Source organism: Capra hircus, chromosome 29, assembly GCF_001704415.2.
Source record: "Capra hircus breed San Clemente chromosome 29, ASM170441v1, whole genome shotgun sequence".
NCBI classification, from domain to species: domain Eukaryota; kingdom Metazoa; phylum Chordata; class Mammalia; order Artiodactyla; family Bovidae; genus Capra; species Capra hircus.
In genome coordinates, this window is record NC_030836.1 from 23,717,720 (window position 1) to 23,736,047 (window position 18,328).

Sequence of the window (18,328 nt, forward strand, 5' to 3'; positions counted from 1 at the left end):
TTCGAAGCAGGTCTCCCCTGCTGGCAGTGGCAGAGTAAGTCTGTCCATCAGAGCAGAAATTGAAGGGTTGGGGGCCTTTTGCAGAATCTGGGACAGGAACCACGTATGAGAGAAGGCAGCGGGACCACCCAATGCCACCAAACCTTAGAACAGCCTGGGGTTCCTGCACACAGGCTTAAATGGGCAAGCCTGGAGGGGAGGAGAGAGGCCAGCAGCTTGGAGGCAGCGCCCTCTGCTGGCCATGCGGCTGCAGTTCCTAGGCTGCATCCTAGACCCAAAAGAAGGGTCGCAGCTAGATGGAGCCATGGGGCCAAATTCCAGTCCTGGCCCTCTCCACTGTCAGAGGCATGATCTTGACCAAGTCTCTTTCTTTCCACTCCTAATTTAGATGGCGGCAGTGACCCCACCTCGCTCACAGCTTGTGAGGATAGAACCAGACGAGGCCTGGGCCACACACAGCCTGGCAGGAAGCAAGGGCTCAGGACACCATCTGCCTCATCCAGCCCTTTGGTTTCAGTTCAGTCCTCAGTAGTGTCTGACTCTTTGTGACCCCATGGACTGCAGCACGCCAGGCTTCCCTGTCCATCACCAACTCCCGGAGCTTGCTCAAACTCACGTCCATCCAGTTGGTGATGCCATCCTACCGTCTCATCCTCTGTCATCCCCTTCTCCTCCCACCTTCAGTCTTTCCCAGCACCAGGGCCTTTTACCGATGGGGAAACTGAGACCCAGGGGAAGGTAATGGGCTCATCAACGGTAAGTTCCAGTTTGAACCCAGTCTTCCTGCCCCTCAGCCACACCACAAAGCCTCATTTCTAACACAACACAGAGCCACGCTCACCCCTTTGAGGGTGCTCAGGTTGATTCTCATGCATCGTAAGTCAGTAAGCAGCTATGACCAAAGAAACTCAAACTCCTTAGTCTGGCATACCAGGTGTTACGGGCTGAACTGCAGGCTCCCAAATGTGTGTGTGGAAGTCACTATTCCCAGTTCCTCAGAATGTGACTGTATTTGAAAACAGGGTCTTTAACCAGGTAATTAGGGTAAGAGGAAGTCATGAGAGTGGGTGCTAATCCAATATGACGGAGGCCCCAATAAGCAGAGGAGATAAGGGTGCGCATGAGCAGGAAGACCAGATAAGATACTCAGGGAGAAGACGGCCGGCCGCAAGCCTAGCAGGGAGGCCTCAGAAGACGTCATCCTGTTGACCTCTTGATCTTGGACTTATGGCCTCCAGATGCTGGGGAAGTTAATTTCTATTGTTTAGGTCACTCACTCTGCGCTATTTGTTACAACAGCCCCCCAGAGACTAACACAAAGGCTCTCTCCTCAGCCGATTCTCAGGCCCCAAGTCCTTCTCGTCCCCATGAGCCCAGCCCTGCAGCGGTGCCGTCAGCCTGCTCCCCCTGTATCTCCGTCACCCCCAGCCCCACTCAGCCCCACCTGCAGATATGCCCTCCTCCTGTTGAAATCTGGCCCACAGAGATGGCACTTGTGTGAGGCCATCCCAGCAAACCTAGGCTACAGCTTTCATGTCATCTCTTCCTCTTGGTTCACGAAAGAGCTCGAGCATGATTAAAAATAATCATGATGGCTACTGCTATTTACTGAGCTCCTATTGTGTGTAAAATATTGCCATGAGAATTTTGTATACAATATCTCTTACCCTCAACAAAGTATTATAATCTGCATTTTACAGATTAGAAAATGGATTCATGGAAATGAAGTTTCTTACCCATGTCTTGGAGTCTTAATAAATGGTGAAGTCATAATATAAACGCAAGTCTGTCTGACTCCAAGCTTCTTTCCTTTTTTTTTTAATCAGCCCTTTAAGAGAACAAACCTTATCCTCTTACTGCTTGTCAGAGACAGATTTAACTATCAGATGTCACCTCCTCCAGGGGCTGTACGGACTGTCTCATGTCTTCGGGGTTCCAGAGCCCCCTAATATCCCCCCATCCAAGTGCCACCGTGCACCAGCACCACCTGAGGATCCTGTCTGGAAATGTAGATTCCCAATGCCCAGCACCTTCTGATGTTCTGTTTCTTAAACCTGGGAGGGGACTCAAAGTTTGCATAACTTTGGGTTTAACGGACAAATAAAAGTGTAATATATTTTAACATATTTAAGGTATGTAATGTGATGATTTGATAAACATATGCATGAAACAGGGCTCCCACTATTGAGTTAATTAACACAGCCACCACCATGGTACTTCTTCGACTATACCACACTGCGTTTCTCATAGGGCTCACCAGAAAAATGTCTATCAAGTGGACGTATGACCATACTTCATCAACTACTGCCATACAGCTGTCTCCATGGACTAGAGAGCTCACAAATGACTATCCCAGGACACAGCCAGTGGGACAGCACCTCCAGAGAAATTTAGTTCCATCCCAAGGGTCAGAATCAGGGTGCAAGTTGGGGGCCAGGCCAGGCCACCAGCAGCCAGCAGCTCAGCCTTAGCAGGGCGTTTCCTCCACTCCAGAGACAGCTGTCTGGCCCTGTCTCAGGTGAAATGTGAGGATGTGGCCTCAGGCATGTGGTAGCTCAGCCCAAGGCTCTGTCCCCAGGCCCTAATCCCGCTCACCAGCCACCTCTGGGGCTGGACGTGCCTCCACATACCTGTAGCAGTTGTTGTGGAATTTGTTGTAAGAAGAGAGAGTGATCAGGCCTCCCCATGCAGCAGATAAAGAGAAGAAAATCTGAGTGGCAGCGTCTTTCCACACCTGGGAGGCAAAAAAGGGGAAGATTCAAGGTCACTGAAGGAGGCTGGTCTGGGGCAGGGGAGGTTCCCAATGCCACATGGTCGGAGGCTTGAGAGGCAGGGAGGCAATCAGGACAGGATGACTTTGGCACCAACATAAGTGGGAAACATACGCAGTCATTTGCACTGGAAACCGAAGAGGCAGTGACTGAGCTGGGAGACCCTAACTCCATTCTAATCAAAGGAGAGGAACTCGGTAAGCAATGTATACATTTCATGCTGGCAAGCCCTACCATATAAAACTATACAGAAGGGGAAAGCCCTTTCTTCAGTTAGAAAATGTCTCAAAATAAGAAACAATTTGCAAAAGCAAAAATATTCAGGGATACAAAAGCAAAACTTTTTACGGCTGACATTCTCACAGATGACAATTTGCTAAAAATTTGAAATTCTGTAGCCCACCCCATCGAAGCAAAGCATGTTCCATTGCCACCACACAATGGAGTTTGCAGTGCCACCTCCTTGAACCTGCCTGACAGCACCTCTCGCTTGTCTTGGCAATTTAATCGTCCTCATAAAACTCCAGAAGGCAACTCAAGAGTTTGAGCTAGAGATTTACATGATTTGATAATGACTTCCTATCATTTTTATAAATTAACTCTGGCTTTTAAGTTGTGCTCAACATATGCAAGGTATGTGCTGTCAAAAAGTCTGTGCCTACCCCAGCCTCTATTCTCTCACGCTCCTTGGTAACAAACTGCGGTTTTATTTAAGGCAGCCATACATCCAGCCAAATGACCATCTCCCGGAATCAAGGGGAGGCACACCGGAGAGAAGATATCTGACTTCGTTTCTGGCCAATGATGAGAAAAATCAAGTGTTATATCGAACTTCCGGGCTTTCTCTCTTTTTAAAGAGAGAAGGAAGGTGTTCTCTCCCTTCCCTCAATATTTTGTGCTACTTGGAATGCTGACGTGATGGCTGGAGCTCTGGCAGCCAAATGGCAGCTATTCCCTGAGGATGGTGGGGCAAAAAGGAGCCTGGGACACTACGGAGCCACCCAACCAGTGTCTGACTGTCTACCACTAGACTGCTGTAGTACCTCCAAGTAAAATAAACTCTTGTTTAAGCTGCCATTATCTGGAGGTTTTTCTTTGTGTGCAAACTCAATTCTAGCTCTGCTTTCTTAAAATCTTCTGGAAAAGCAGAATTTTCTTTAAGGAGAGAAAATGCATTTCTTATTAAACAATCACCCCTTCACATGGAGTTCTAGGGGATTTTAGAGGAAGATATGCCTGTACTGAATATGCCAACAGAAAGTATAAGTGTCTGCTGGCTCTTATAAATCTATCTGAGCCCTTTAAATTATAACTGCTTGCAGTTTGTCTAAGTGCTATTATTTTCCAACCAGCAAAACCCATTTCCAACACACTATAATTAGCAGCAGATAAGGGGCATGAGGCAACCCAAAGCTATTAAGGGAATTTCCTTCTTCCTTTCAACCTCCACAGCAACCGCAGATGTAAGACAACTGTTCCAGGAATCTGAAACCCCCATTTTCTCATTAAAAACTTCCTGAGTACATAACATTTCAAAATCATCAGGAGCTTGTAAAGGCTAACAGTGAGCTGCCCGAGGAAGAGGAGGTCTGACCCCTTCTGCTAAACCAAGTCCCAGAGTGGGACCCAACCCCATGTGCTGTTACGATGATAGGCGCTTGATGAATGAAATCGGAGGCCCACCGTGGCGTCTGTGAGTTTCTCCCACTTTGGCGTGATGAAGTACCAAATCCCAGCGCCGGCTCCAGGCAGGGTGACGCCTCGGATGAGAAGGATCACGAGCACAACGTACGGGAAGGTGGCTGTGAAGTACACCACCTGCAGAAACCACCACGGGGGGGGGGGGGGGGCAGCAGTGAGCGGAGGCGCAGCAAAGAGGCAGAGTGTGATCTCCATCTGGACACGGGCGCCTCACGGACTATTTTCCCCCAAACTCTTCCAGGATGGGGGACACAGTAAAGACACTGAGACCAAAGGTGAGTCAGTGAGAGCTAGAAATAAAGTCTCGAGGGGGACATCCAAGGCTGTGAGGGTGATTCACAAGTGGCTAACTCCCTGAGAACCGACTGAGCGAGAAGCGTTCTATGCCCTCTTCCTCCTGAACACCTAGCTCACCCTCAGCTTGAGGCCCCGAATCCCACCATTAGAGATTAATTTATTTAGCTTAAGTTTTCCATCCTTATTTATGCACACTCACTAACTGAGGCAGCCCAGTGACATGAAAGAAGCATGATCTTAGAATTTGGTATATTTCGGTTTAAATGAAATTGCCCTTCTGGCACTGAGTAGCTATGAGACTTTAGACAAGCTATTTGGTTCTCTGAATCTTAATTTCTGCATCTGTAAATGGGATAATAGCATCTTTCTTAAAAAACAATAATTGTGAGGATTAAATGGGCCTCAAGAATAGCACGTGATTAGTGACAGATGGTTATTAAATGCAGTTAAGTTCAACAAGCATTTATCATGGGCCTACTATGACCTGGGAGTTGTGCCAGGTCCTAGATGCATAAAGATGAAGGAACTCAACCTAGGAGACCCAGAGCCAACGTCTGAATAATGGCTAAGCAGTTCCAAACAGGACACTGTGGAGTCCAGGGTGGGGAACTGAGCCCCACCCGGGAGTTCTGAGAAGATGCATGGAGATGACACACGGGCTGGATCTTAGAGGCCGAGTGCAACGTGAAGGAGGCGACGCCCAGCGGGAAGGTGAGGGAAGAAAGGGAGCAAGGCAGGGGTGAGAGCCAGGCCCTAAACTCACTGGGAGCACAGCACGCAGCTGAGGCTAAGAGCCGAGGGGTGCTGGACCCATGGGCCAGGTCGGGGAGGCCCTGCGTCCCAGCCAAAGGAGGCGCCTGGGCTCGGAACAATGGGAAGCAGCAGAGCGAAGAAACATCTGGGAAATAATACCAACAGAATTTGGGGGCTGTGGTTGAACAGGGACGAGGAGGAAGCACCTTCCTTCTCTGTCGGCCAGATCTCGGAGTGGAGGACGGGCTTGGGACCAGGACCCAGTAGATGAGAGCAGAGCGGGCTGGGAGAGCTCTGACTCTGCACTCCCCGAGCTCAAGTCCCAGCTGCACCATTTACGAGCTGGGCCGCCTGGTGAAGTGACTCAACCTCCCTGAGCCTGAGTGTCCACATGGGCAAAGTGGTGATAACGACTGCATATTCCTCATGGGGCTTTAGAAGAGCAGGGTGGGACAACCCAGACAAACGCAGAACAGGCCTGGGGGCCCTGGAAACAGAAGTGCCACTTGCATCTTGCTTACGACTCACCAGTCCTGAATTTAACGACCCCGGCAACCCTCAGGTCACGAGCGGGTTGCATCCCAAAGTGCATCAGACCACACTTGGAAGGATGAGGTCCAGCGCCCATCCCTGACCACCCAGGCCTCCCTCACCCATGACTGGGAGGGGGCACAGACTAGGCACCGTGGGCTCAGAGCCCCTCTGTGCCCACCCACAGTCTGCCTTCCTGGGCACCCCTGGCCTGCCCCCAGGAGGGAGACAGAGCCCCCCTCCTCATGCACTGGCTGCGCAGACCCCAGGGCCTGCCAGGAGGCTCCAGCCAGCAGCCACTGGGATATCAGGGGACGAGACCGCACCCAAGGACTTAGGAAGGACGGCTTGGAGACAGTTTGAGATAAAGATAAAACTCTCAAGGTGACCTAGTTCTTCAATAAATACACACATATGTGTACATTTGGACACATATTTTTGAGCATCTAATACATTCCAGGCACACGCTGGGGAGGTCGGCTGGGAAGACGGCCATATTAAAGGGTGGACAGGGAAGACCTCTTTGAGAAGTTGCCCAGGACTTGAAGGAAGTGACAGTGAGCCAACTGGATATCCGGGAGAACATTCCAGACAGAGGGACCCGCAGGAGTAAAGACCCTAAGAAGGGAGTGTGCCGACCTTCTAGGAGCAGCCAGGTGGCCAGTGTGCCAGGAGTACAGTGGGAGAGGAGGTCGGGGGAGGGGAGGTGGGCAGGGATGGGCCATACCTTGTAGGGCCTGGAGGCGCGAGGGTGAAGATAGGGAGGATTGGGGCAGTGACACAATCTAATATTTTAAGTGTCACCCGGAGGCTACGTTGAGTTTTTACTGCAGGGGGAGCAGTTAGGAGGTTATGGCTGCAATCCAGGCAGAAGACAGCAGTGGGTCCACCCAGGGCATTTCAGAGGAGCCAGGACAAATGGTCAGAAACCAGATATGCTGTGCAGCAGGACTTGCTGACCGATTTCATGTGGCATGAGAGAGACAGGCAGGGAGGATTTCAAGGTGACCCCAAAGGTTCTGGCCTCAGCAGCTGATGGGCAGAGGTGCCCTCGGCTGAATGGGACAGGCTGCAGGTCAAGGAAAGAAGAGGAAGTGTTTCTTCCTCTAAACACAATTCGATCCATGGGTTGGGAAGATCCCCTGGAGAAGGGAAAGGCTACCCATTCCAGTATTCTGGCCTGGAGAATCCCATGGACTGTGTAGTCCATAGGGTCGCAAAGAGTAGGACACGACTCAGCCACTTTCACTTTCTAAACCCAATTACTTGTCAAGACCAAAGTCTTCCTGTCTGTAGACCAGGCGTGGGCTGGTCTCCTTGTCTCCACACAGCTTCCACCACCCACCAGGGGCCTCTTCCCTCCCCCGTGACAATGGTCCATCGTCTGTCCTTGCCCCGAGGCACTAGCATTACCAGGGACAGTGAGGGGGTGGCCTGCTCCCTCCTATCCCCCCAAACTTGCTTCTCTCCTTCCCCTTCCACACACAGAGGGAAACTCAAAGGCATCTGATGTCTCAGGAGAAAATCACTCGCGTAGGACGACCCAGGCTGTCCTCCACCTGTCAGATGGGGCTGAGGGGAGGATTGCTACAGGGGCCAGCGGGGCCCTGAGCAGTCTGACCTCCACACCCCAAGACGGAAGGGGCAGGGTGACAATTAAGGAGTATCCTTCTCACCTCCTGATCACGTGGGGCTGGTGCGAGGTGCGGATGGGAGGGGGAGAGGGGGAGATGATGCAAACAGTGGGGGCTAGCAGGAGGAAGACCCCAAGACGAGCACCGGTCTAAACGCCTGAGACTCTGCTCCCGTTTGATTGCTGGAGATGGTTTGGGCACAACCGTTTCTGGAGTTCCCGCCATGGGTCAGCTCTTTGCAGTCCCATTTTACAGAGGAGAAAACTGAAGCTCAGGTTAAGGCTCGCTCAAGGGTTAAATATCTCATACAAGGTCTTCCAGCTGGAGCCAAGATCCAGACTTGACATTTTCTAACTCCAAAACCTATTTCCTTCCTTTCAATGCCAGTCCTTGAGCCATCAGATCAGAGATATGAGAGGCAGGGACTCGGGTGAGGCAAGGGAACACCCTTGCCTCAATTTAAGGACACACTCATTCTCACCGGCCCACCCTGCATGTGCAGGAACCTGAGAGTGAACACTGCCTTAAATTTCACACACTAGGCACTTGTCCGCCTCACCAGATCAGGCCCTGGTGTGTGGAATGATGCACTCAGGTTGTTGATGGGGACTGCCCGTGATCTGAAAGGGTGCACAGTTTCATGTCTAAATCCTGGGGATGCCTCCAATGTGAGTCAGGTGTCCTTGGAGGTTTTATCACAGCTAGTTTTCTTGTGTCGTGGGGACTTCAGAACGCACCTATTTTAGGATGGACTGCCAGAGGCATTAAACTTGAACAGTAATGAATTATACTTGGCGGGAGTGACAATGACGGGTTGATCCGAGCCTGCTGGCCTGACACCTGGCAGCATCGTCCTCACATCGGGAGCCCTGAACAGGTGCTAAGGCCACCTCCCTCCCAAGGCCGTGCCAGCTAATTAAGCGAGCGTCCTTGCCATAACTCTCCAGCAGAGCAGCCCCGGAGGTCAGATGGGCTGCATTTGACCTTCGGGCTGCCTGCTGGTCGCACCAAACTCAGGAATTCTAGCTGCTCAAAGGGAGACTGAGATCTCATAGAAGGCAACCAGCCACTCTTATCTCCTAGGACCCTGAACAAGAGGACCTGAGCTTATCTTGCTGCAAGAAAAGAAGGACATCTCTGTTGCTTAGAAATGACAGTCTTGGTGGAACCTCCATCACAAAGCACCCTGCTATAATGAAGACCTGCAGCTGTGTTTCCAAACAAAGCTTCATGATTAATATCTGCACACCCCAGGGCAGGAAAATAAATCAGGACACATTATTTCTGGCGGTATTCCTCATTTTAAAAAATTAATTACTGATCCCTAGTTGGAAATCTTTCTCAATGAAGCAGAAAGATAAGTTAGCAGACCTAAAAGAAAAGCTTACTTGCTGAGAGCTACTCAAAAATCCTCATTTCAGAGAGGCCGGCCATGATATCTGGCACCAAGGATTAACATCTACGTCACGCCAAGAACTGATTCTGACACCATCCCCCTAAAAATCAGACTGATAAACAAAGAGCGGTCTAAGAGAAAATATACCTTAACCCTTGAATTTGCAGATGTGGAAGAAGGGACAAGGTGCCTCCTGGGACTTGGCCAGCTGGCAATGAGAACTGATCATGGCAGAACGGGGCAGGAGTGCAAGGGTCCTGATTCATGGTGGGGGGACTTTTATCCCCTCAGTGCAAACGATGAGTCCAGAATTCTGCACTTCCTTATTTCTAACAGACTCTCCTTGGGAGAGGATGTCATGCAGGGGAAAGAGTCTAGGCTTTAAAGGGAAACACCTGGGTTCAAGCCCCAGGGCTGCCTCTTAACAGCCGTATGACCTCAGGCAATTTACTTTGATGTGCTTCAGCTTCTCTGTCTGTAAAATGGGAAGAAACGTCCTTACCTAGCAGGTGGTTGGGGAGATTGAATGCACTAAGTAAAGTACACTGCCTGGCAACAAAGTTTCCTTTCTCTTCCCGGTTTCCCACCAGAGCCGCTGCTTTCAAGATGTCAGTATGGCACAGTACCCACTCAATCAATCAATACCACAAAAACGAAAAGAGCTAATGTTAATTAAGAGCTCACTATATGCCAGGTATGCAACTTTCACCTAATCTTAGAACAGCTCTATGAGGTGTGTACCGTTATTCCCATTTTACAGATGATGAAACTGAGGTTCCAATGGTTAAATAGCTCTTCCACAGCTACGCGACTAGAAAGTGATAAAGACGAGATTTGAACTCAGGCTGGTCTGAATCTACAGCCAGCAGGCCATCCTTCCTCGGGTCACCAAGAAGGCGGTGTTATCCCCTTCACCATCACCTCTTCTCCCACCAGTCATACCTTCTAGCCTATCCTGCTAGAGACCGGTCTGACCTCTGATTATGGTTGAAGTTGTCCTCTCTTCATTTAGAGCTATAAGTGATGGTCCTACCAGTTGGATTTTGGCTGAGCAAAGGTGTGGTCACTCTTGCTAGGCAACCTCCTGTCTGGCCCTTTCTTCCCACTCGAAGCTCAGTTCCAAGTCACAGAAGGTGAGGAGACTCGGAAACCCTCGGGACTCATGGGACGTTACTGTCAAGGTCATGTTAACATTTTCCCCATTTTCCTGTTGCCCTAGAAAAACAATTGCTCCAGTCTCATAATACTCATTCAGAGTCAGTGGGGTCCTCAGGGCTCACGTGATCCCAGCTCTCATTTTACGGAGTGGGGAAACTGAGGTCAGAGAGGAAAAGTGCCTGCATCTTAGCCAGCAAGTGTTCTGACAGAATCATATTAGAGCTAGCGAGTCTTGGACATCACCCAGTCCAATTGCCTTCGCTTTGGAAATGAGAAAGCCATTAGCTCCTGAAATAGCTAAGATAAAGAAAATCTGCTTTCCACTTACTGGCAAAGAGATAAATCAAAGCTAAGGGCAAATGTGAAGCCCAGACAGGTTTCATGGCCCAAGTGGAGATGTCCCTACACAGAAACACCATGGGAAGGGCTGGGGGGCTACAACCCCGGCCGGCTCTCTCCCCACCTGATGTCACTTAAGGGCCCCACCTGGCTCAGGCAATCCTGACCAAGCTGCCAGAATCCCCCGTTTGGGCCCACGTGGAACCAGATTACATGGAGGGTGCCAGAGGCCTCACGTGGATCTTGTCCATGTGTCTGGGAGAAGACAGACTGCTTTGTGTCGCTGAGGGGTGTCGGGTGGGGGCCTGGTGGGGGCTGGGAAGCATGCCCAGCAGGTGAAAGCTGGCACAGACCCTCGGCCCTATGAGGCCTGATCCTTCCAAAGTGGTTGCTTCTCATTGTGACCACACTAAGCCCTGACCCAGACAACTGGACCCTGTCAAACTCCAACAGCCTATGGACTCAGAGTCCACCATCACATTCTATTCCTTAGGCCTTTGAGACAGTTTGGGTTTCACTCTGAAACATGCAAATGACTCTTAAGATAATTAAATATTATTGGTTGTCATCAAAGCAATCGGTTAACCATTTAATGTTTTTCTTTTTTTTTCTAAAGCAGCAGGAAGATGACGGGAAACATTGGGACCCTACTACAAGGTCCAGTGTGTCCTGAGGTCACCCACATGGCCTGCGTGTTGTGCCCTGGAACTGAGCTTGGGGTAGGGGTTTCACCACCTCCAAAGGACCAGCCAAATGATTACCTAGCAAGAGGGGCCAAGCATGTGCTCAACAAAAAAAATATCCCGCTGGCAGGACCATCACCCTTTACTGCTGGGGGCACGTGGGGTGGGAGAGTGTTAGGCTCCGGACAGGAGAAAGGCATGAAACGCGGAGGGGTCAACAGTGGGAGAAGGAATCCACTTTACAATTTTGATCTTACTCCAGCTCCTTGGGAGGAGCAGTGATTGAGCTAGCAGCCAGACCAAGATGCAAAAAGCGAGACTGAAGCATAACAGGGATTCCCATCTACTGAATGGAAGACTCAACAGGAAAGAGAGGAAACCCGTCACTGAGCCCCCAACATCCCCTAGGAGCCCTGAGAACATGTCTCATTTAACCCTTAAAACCTCCCGGGCAGAAAGGCGCTATTATCCCATTTTACAGACAGGAGTGAAGTCACTTGTCCAAGGCCCCACAGCTACTCAGGGCCAGAAGGAGAAGGACACCCACGACCCTGACTCTCTTCCCAGTGTCCTTTGGCTGCTCCACCACACAACCAGCCCTGGGTGTCCCAGAGCTTCCTCTCGGGTAAATCCAGACTCTTACTTTTCCTGAAGTCTTGATTCCTTTCGCCAAGGAGGCATACACAATCACCCAAGCCAGGAAGAGGCAGAAGGCTAGTGGCCACCTGATCTCACCAGGATACTCAATCCCTGCAGAAATCTTCAGCACAAAGTACCTGCGAGTTGAAAGGAGAGAAGTGATGGGGGCTGGGTGGGGAGGGAGGGGGGCAGGGAAGGGAAGGAGGAGGCGGGGGAGGTGGCCGTCTGCAGGCTTTCTTTCCCTGCAGAGCCAGGGAGCCCGGAACAAAATCCCAGCATCCCCCAGCCTCCCCACCAGGGGCCGGATCAGATCAGGTTGTGACGGGTCTGCTGATCGGGCTCCCGCCCACAGCTGTCTGTGGTGAGACCAACTGAATTTACTCTGCTTTTAATTAATTATGGCCCTAAATGACTTACAGTATAGCACAGGGAACTCAGTATTTTATAATAACCCATAAGGGGAAAGAATCTGAAAAAGAATATATATCTGTGTGTGTGTGCATAACTGAATCACTGCGCAGTGCACCTGAAATTAACAGGCGGTGATGCAACCATACTTCGACTTGAAAAAATTAATTATGGCCTTGGGCAGGCTCTGAGCAAGACTACAGCAGCTCCACCATCATCAACAGCTGCCCTGGTGCAGTGTAAAAAATCCAACAGCCTTGGGGGTCCTGGTGCAGCCCCCCTCCCCCAACGGGCATTACAGAGGTTGATTATTTATATAAGAATACACCGTCAACAGAAACTCTAAACTGCCAAGGATGATTTTGTATGTGCTTTTATATTGGTCTACTCTTTTATGAGAATGCGCCCCAATAGATTTTTGATAACTTTAAAAAAAAAAACACAGTACAGAAAGAATAAAAAATCCTGCTGTGTATTTTAGTTCAGGTTGTGACGAGCCTGCCCAGGGGCTGCTGCTGCTGCTGCTGCTAAGGCACTTCAGTCGTGTCCGACTCTGTGTGACCCCATAGACGGCAGCCCACTAGGCTCCCCCGTCCCTGGGATTCTCCAGGCAAGAACACTGGAGTGGGTTGCCATTTCCTTCTCCAATGCATGAAAGTGAAAAGTGAAAGGGAAGTCGCTCAGTCGTGTCTGATTCTTCGTGACCCCATGGACCGCAGCCTACCAGGCTCCTCTGTCCATGGGATTTTCCAGGCAAGAGTACTGGAGTGGGGCTGAGGTTGGCTGAAATGCAAACGCAGGGCTAGCTGGCCTTCCTCAAGGAACATATTCAAAGACAGATGACCAGCAGCAAACGGACGTGAGCTGGCACTCATCTGTAGTGGCTGCTGGCACCTGAAGCAGTCCCGGCCTGTCTGGCAACCCCCAAATCCCTGGACAGAGGGCAAACGGGCACCCTCACTCCTGGGAACAGGAGGCTGCATCAGGGACCATGAGTCATCACGACAGACAAGACAATCCCCTCAACTCTGCAGCATCAAGTCACGGAGCCTGTGTGTGTAGAAGGCGGGGCAGGGGGGTCTTTCTGTGACCAGAGCCAAGGGCCAGCCAGCATCCAGACTGTGCAGCAAGGGTTCCCAACCTCCAGAATCTGACGTCTGATGACCTGAGGTGGACCTGATGTACCAACAATAGAAATGAAGTGCACGACAAATGTTATGTCCTTGAATCATCCTGAAAGCCTGTGCCAAAACTGTCTCCCACAAAACTGGTCTCTGGTTCCAAAAGGTGGGGGACCGCTGCTCTAGAGGGCTGCAGACAGCTGAGTGTGCTGACCTGCTGAGGGAAGCCGAGGGGCCAGCAGCCCTCCTGGTCTAGCTGGGGACCCCCTGGGCTCAAGGCTAGAAGTCACCAAGCGTGGGACCAGCCTCAGCTCCCAAACCTCAGGGGCCGTATTTCCCAAGCACTGAAAAGGTCCCCCAGCCCCCAGGTCCCCACCCTGCAATGGCAGATCATCTAATCAATGATTCCACAGCCCCTTGGCCTTCTCAACCACTCCATGGTTTAATAAGGGATGTCGGACGGGCCCAGAGAAGCTCTTGATAACAGTCCCTCTGGGGCACTAAGATGGTCCCAGAGGACTCGCAAAGCCACCAAAAGCAGATTTACAACTCACTCTACCGTACACACCACGTTCCAGGCGGTACTAGAAGTAAAGAACCTGCCTGCCAACGCAGGAGACATCAACGACGTGGGCTTGATTCCTGGGTCGGGAAGATCCCCTGGAGGAGATTGACAATACCCCTGACCACGTGATTATGTGATCAGATTTCAGCCAACCATGGGGTCAGGCTCCTTTCTCAATGCTCAGGGTGAATCAAGGCCCACCCTCACTGGTCGAGGTTATCTGTAGAGGGGATTTTTTCCCTCATTCAGCCTAACTGCCCCTTCTGTTCTACGGGGAATGCTCACGTACCCTCGGAGTCCATACAGGAGAGGAAACTTGGAATAGGAATTCAAGGCACTCGGGAAAACCAGCAGGGATATAATGGCCACTTCTCATTATCTAAGTAGAGGCCACAAACGAGGGGCCTACTGACCTATGCATCTTATGTGACATCAGTGTTTCACTTTAATTGATTTGCTAACATTTAAAATGAGAGAGAGATATAAGAATTTATATTTGATTTCCAGCGTCTCTTGTAAAATGGAAGCCCTGGTGCACTGGCCCAGTGGGCAAGGAGGGTGCAGAGAGAGGCAGCCCATCCCTCAAGTCCACAGGTTGGATATTCACTAATTTTCTGGGTTTCTCTCAGAAAGTGTTTTTTAAAAAATCTTACTTGAAATACTCTTCACTCCCACTGACGAACGTTTTATTGGCCTGGCTGGTGAAGTTAACCATTGTCAAGTTGGGATAGGCAGTCATGCAGAAAGTCGAGTTCTTGATCTGTATTTTGGGATGGTCATTGATCACACAGGAATCTGTTCAGGAGAGGATGGAATGAAAACACAGTGAAATCTGTACAAAAAATAGACTCTTGTCTTTCCAGCAACTTAAAGACAAAAGCTAAAATATTTCCTAAATATTGGACAGTCACTTTGGGAAGGTATTAACTGAGCAAAGCTGGATGCAGATGAACCCCAAAATTGTGTGTTACTCGTCCCGGAGCCCCTGGTACCAGCTTCAACTGTGCCTGGTCCTGGTAACAACAGCGCTTCTTTCTGGAGCGCTCTCTACATGCTAAGCACTTTACAGGCGTTATCTACCCTGAGGCTCCGAGCAGCCTATGCTGTGGGTACCACTGCCTCCATCTTTAAGATGAGGAAAAAGGCTCAAAGAGGTTATTAGGTGATTCTACCAAAATCACACAGCTAACGAGAAGCAGGATTCAAACCCAGATCCTTATGATTCCACAAAGAATAAACAGCTTGTGGAAATGAATTTTAATCAGGCATCAACAAAGCTGAAGGGCTACTACCACAGAAGACCCACTAATAAGCTCACCTTGAACCCATTGCCTGGCGTGACAGCCGACACACAGAGGTCCCCTAAATATACATGCCACGTGCTTTCCACACACTAACATGAGCTCATGAGTCTGCAGCAGGGCTTCTCAACTGGGGACGAATTTGTCCACCAGGGGGCACTTGGCAATGTCTGAGGACACAGTTGTCCCTGTTCAGGGAACAGGGTGCTCCTGGCATCTAGTGGGCAGAGTCCAAGGATGCTGCTGAACACCCAGCAGTATACAGGACAACCCCCACGATGGAGAATTATCCAGGCCCCACATGTCAATAGTGCAGAGGCTGAGAACGCCTGACCCAGGCTGGGGTGGGGTCAGGGAACTAACCAGATGAGTCAGTGTGTCAGGCACCTTGCTGGAAGCTTTGCCAATTATCATCTCATAAAAGCCTCCGAAAACCTGGGAAGTGCCTATCATCACCCTCATTTTACACAGGAAGAAACTGAAGTCTTTCTAGTCATGTTACAATGTCTCTATGATCCCTTGATTGATATTTTAGATAAAGAGTCCACCAGGATTAATGCCAAAGGATATTTAATGTATAAAGATGTGAAAGTAACACTAACAATAACTAACACACAGCACTTAACCATGTACTATTTTAAATGTCTTGAAGTGAAGTCGCTCAGTCGTGTCCGACTCTTTGCGACCCCACAGACTGTAGCCTACCAGGCTCCTCTGTCCATGTCTTAGCTGATTTAACTCACAGCTGCAAATAAAGAAACTGGGCACAGAGAAGGGCAGTTGCTTGCCAAGGTCACACAGCAGAATCAGGAGGCAAACAGTCACTATCTCCCTGGAGACCATGCTTTTAACCACTCTACTGGGAAGCAGAAAGCAGGGAACATAAACTCAAACACCTTCAAGAGTCAGGCTGGTGACACAAACGAGAAAGATATACATTGGAGGGTACAAAGTTATGATAAACAGAGAGGACGACAGAGGACGAGATGGCTGGATGGCATCACTGACTCGATGGACGTGAGTTTGAGTGAACTCCAGGAGTTGGTGATGGACAGGGAGGCCTGGCGTGCTGCAGTCCAAGGGGTCGCAAAGAGTTGGACACGACTGAGCAACTGAACTGAACTGAACTAAAACAGAGAGTATGATCTTCCCTCTGTATCTGCAGATTTAATATCCTTGGATTGAACCAACTGCAGACTGAAATGTCAGTGGAGGTTGGCTGGATGCTGTTTTCGTTGTCCTGCACCACTTTATATCCTGCACGGGAACACCTGCAGACTTTGGTATCTGAAAGCGCTCTGGAACCAGTCCCGTGAACATCGAGCGATGATTGCACCAGCCAATCCTGCCATGCTTTTCCAGGTGCTCTGATAAAAGATGCAGAAACCCTGGATATTTCCATGGAGTCTCTCCATTTCAAAATATTGGCAATAAGGCCAGATTATCTTTACACACTGTGGACCAAGCAAACAAAAAACACATGCAGCCTAGATCTGGTGCATGGATTCCAAATGCACGTCTTCCGTGGCACAGCAAAGTGGGAACTGTGGGTTCAGGAATTCCACTAGCTCTGAGAGCTTGGACAAGTTCCTTTATCTGTCCAAGCCTCCGTTTTTCTGATCACAAAGTGTCTAGTTTGAAGGCTGTCCCAAGAGCCAGATTAAGTGAGATAGGTCATGAATGAGACCATCGCACGCAACACCTAGCACACAGCTGGACCCGGTAAAATTTAGCCATAAAGCAAATGTCATTGATACACCTTTTCATGGGGTGAGCATCTCTGATCCCCAGCATCATCTCTCAGTTCCACTTGCCAGCCATAAAGCATCTAACGCCTCCCACACAACCTCTCCAGAATATCTGAGAAAGCTGGATAAAATTCAAAGCTGTAACAATAAGAACGCCTTACCTCTGATTGATTCTTTAGACCACAGGTTTTCTAAACAGCAGTACTACTGACACTTGGGATCAGAAAATTCTCTGTGGTGGGGACACTGTCCTGAGCATCGCAGGGTATTATATTAGCAACATCGCTGGCCTCTGCCCACTAGATGTCAGGAATATTTATTTTCCCCCTGCCCCGCTTGTGACAACCAAAAATGTCTGTGAACTTTGCAAAATGCCTCCCGCAAAATCTCTGGGGTTTGAGAAGCACCACTTTGAGAGTTCTCAAAAAAGCCTTCTTGCTCAATATTATCTTCTTGGATCAAGTAACAGTTTCAGGGGGATTCTGAGCTCAAAACGATCAACTATTTACCAAGGAAGCATTTGTTTTCCCCAGCGGGGACCAGAATGAAGGCAATTAAAGCACCATCTACGTCCCTTTAGGAAGAGAGCGCTAATGCACAGGCAAACTCAAAATCCCTTGCTTCCAAATCTGCCACAGAGGAACACGTGGGCAGCTTCCTTAGAGAGCGTCTCTGGGCGTGTCTGGATTACCACTCACCGCCGCAGTCAAGGTCACAGCGTCCCTGCGGCACTGCGGCCTCCTGCAATATCCCTTCTCACCACTGGGCGGCAGGAGCGCGCTTCCCAGCGCACTGAGCCTTCAGGTCCGCCAGCAAAGGAACGACCGGCCCTGCCGTCAGCGAGCTCTGCGGCCCAGCAACCCTGAACAAAGAACCGCGATAAGGATCGCGCTGAACTGGAAGCGGTTGGAAGGATTCTCTTCACTTGGGCAATTATGAATAAATGAGAGCACACGAAAGACAAGGTAGAAAAGGAATCGTTGAACTAAAGTTCTAATGCAAATTAAGCCATTCTAGAAATAGAAATGGTATTTATGCGATTCCCATTTTAGGTGACCCAGCTAGCTCCTAATTTCAAAAAGCAGTCACTGGTCTCACTCAGCCAGGCGTGCATTAGCCCTTCAACGTTACAAATACCCAGAGGATTGAATGTCCGTAAGGTAAACAGCCTTTCTCACAATCTACACCTCAGACATGTGTGGCAAGCTCTTCCGGTGGACTGAGCCAGGGCAGATACCAGGGTCCTGGCATCTGAGTGATGGGGGGAGAGGAGGGTCCCAGGC

General features: G+C 50.0%; 1 protein-coding gene across 1 annotated transcript in view; it reads right to left on the reverse strand.

Moving 5' to 3' along the window:
* Positions 1–18,328, reverse strand: part of SLC6A5 (solute carrier family 6 member 5) — a 53,605-nt gene that overhangs the window by 22,671 nt on the left and 12,606 nt on the right. Inside the window, exons 6-9 of the mRNA XM_018043591.1 lie at positions 14,650–14,791; positions 11,907–12,039; positions 4,455–4,589; positions 2,631–2,734 (exon numbers count right to left, since the gene is read on the reverse strand). Coding sequence (XP_017899080.1) covers positions 2,631–2,734; positions 4,455–4,589; positions 11,907–12,039; positions 14,650–14,791 — 514 coding nt within the window. The remainder of the gene's footprint in view (positions 1–2,630; positions 2,735–4,454; positions 4,590–11,906; positions 12,040–14,649; positions 14,792–18,328) is intronic.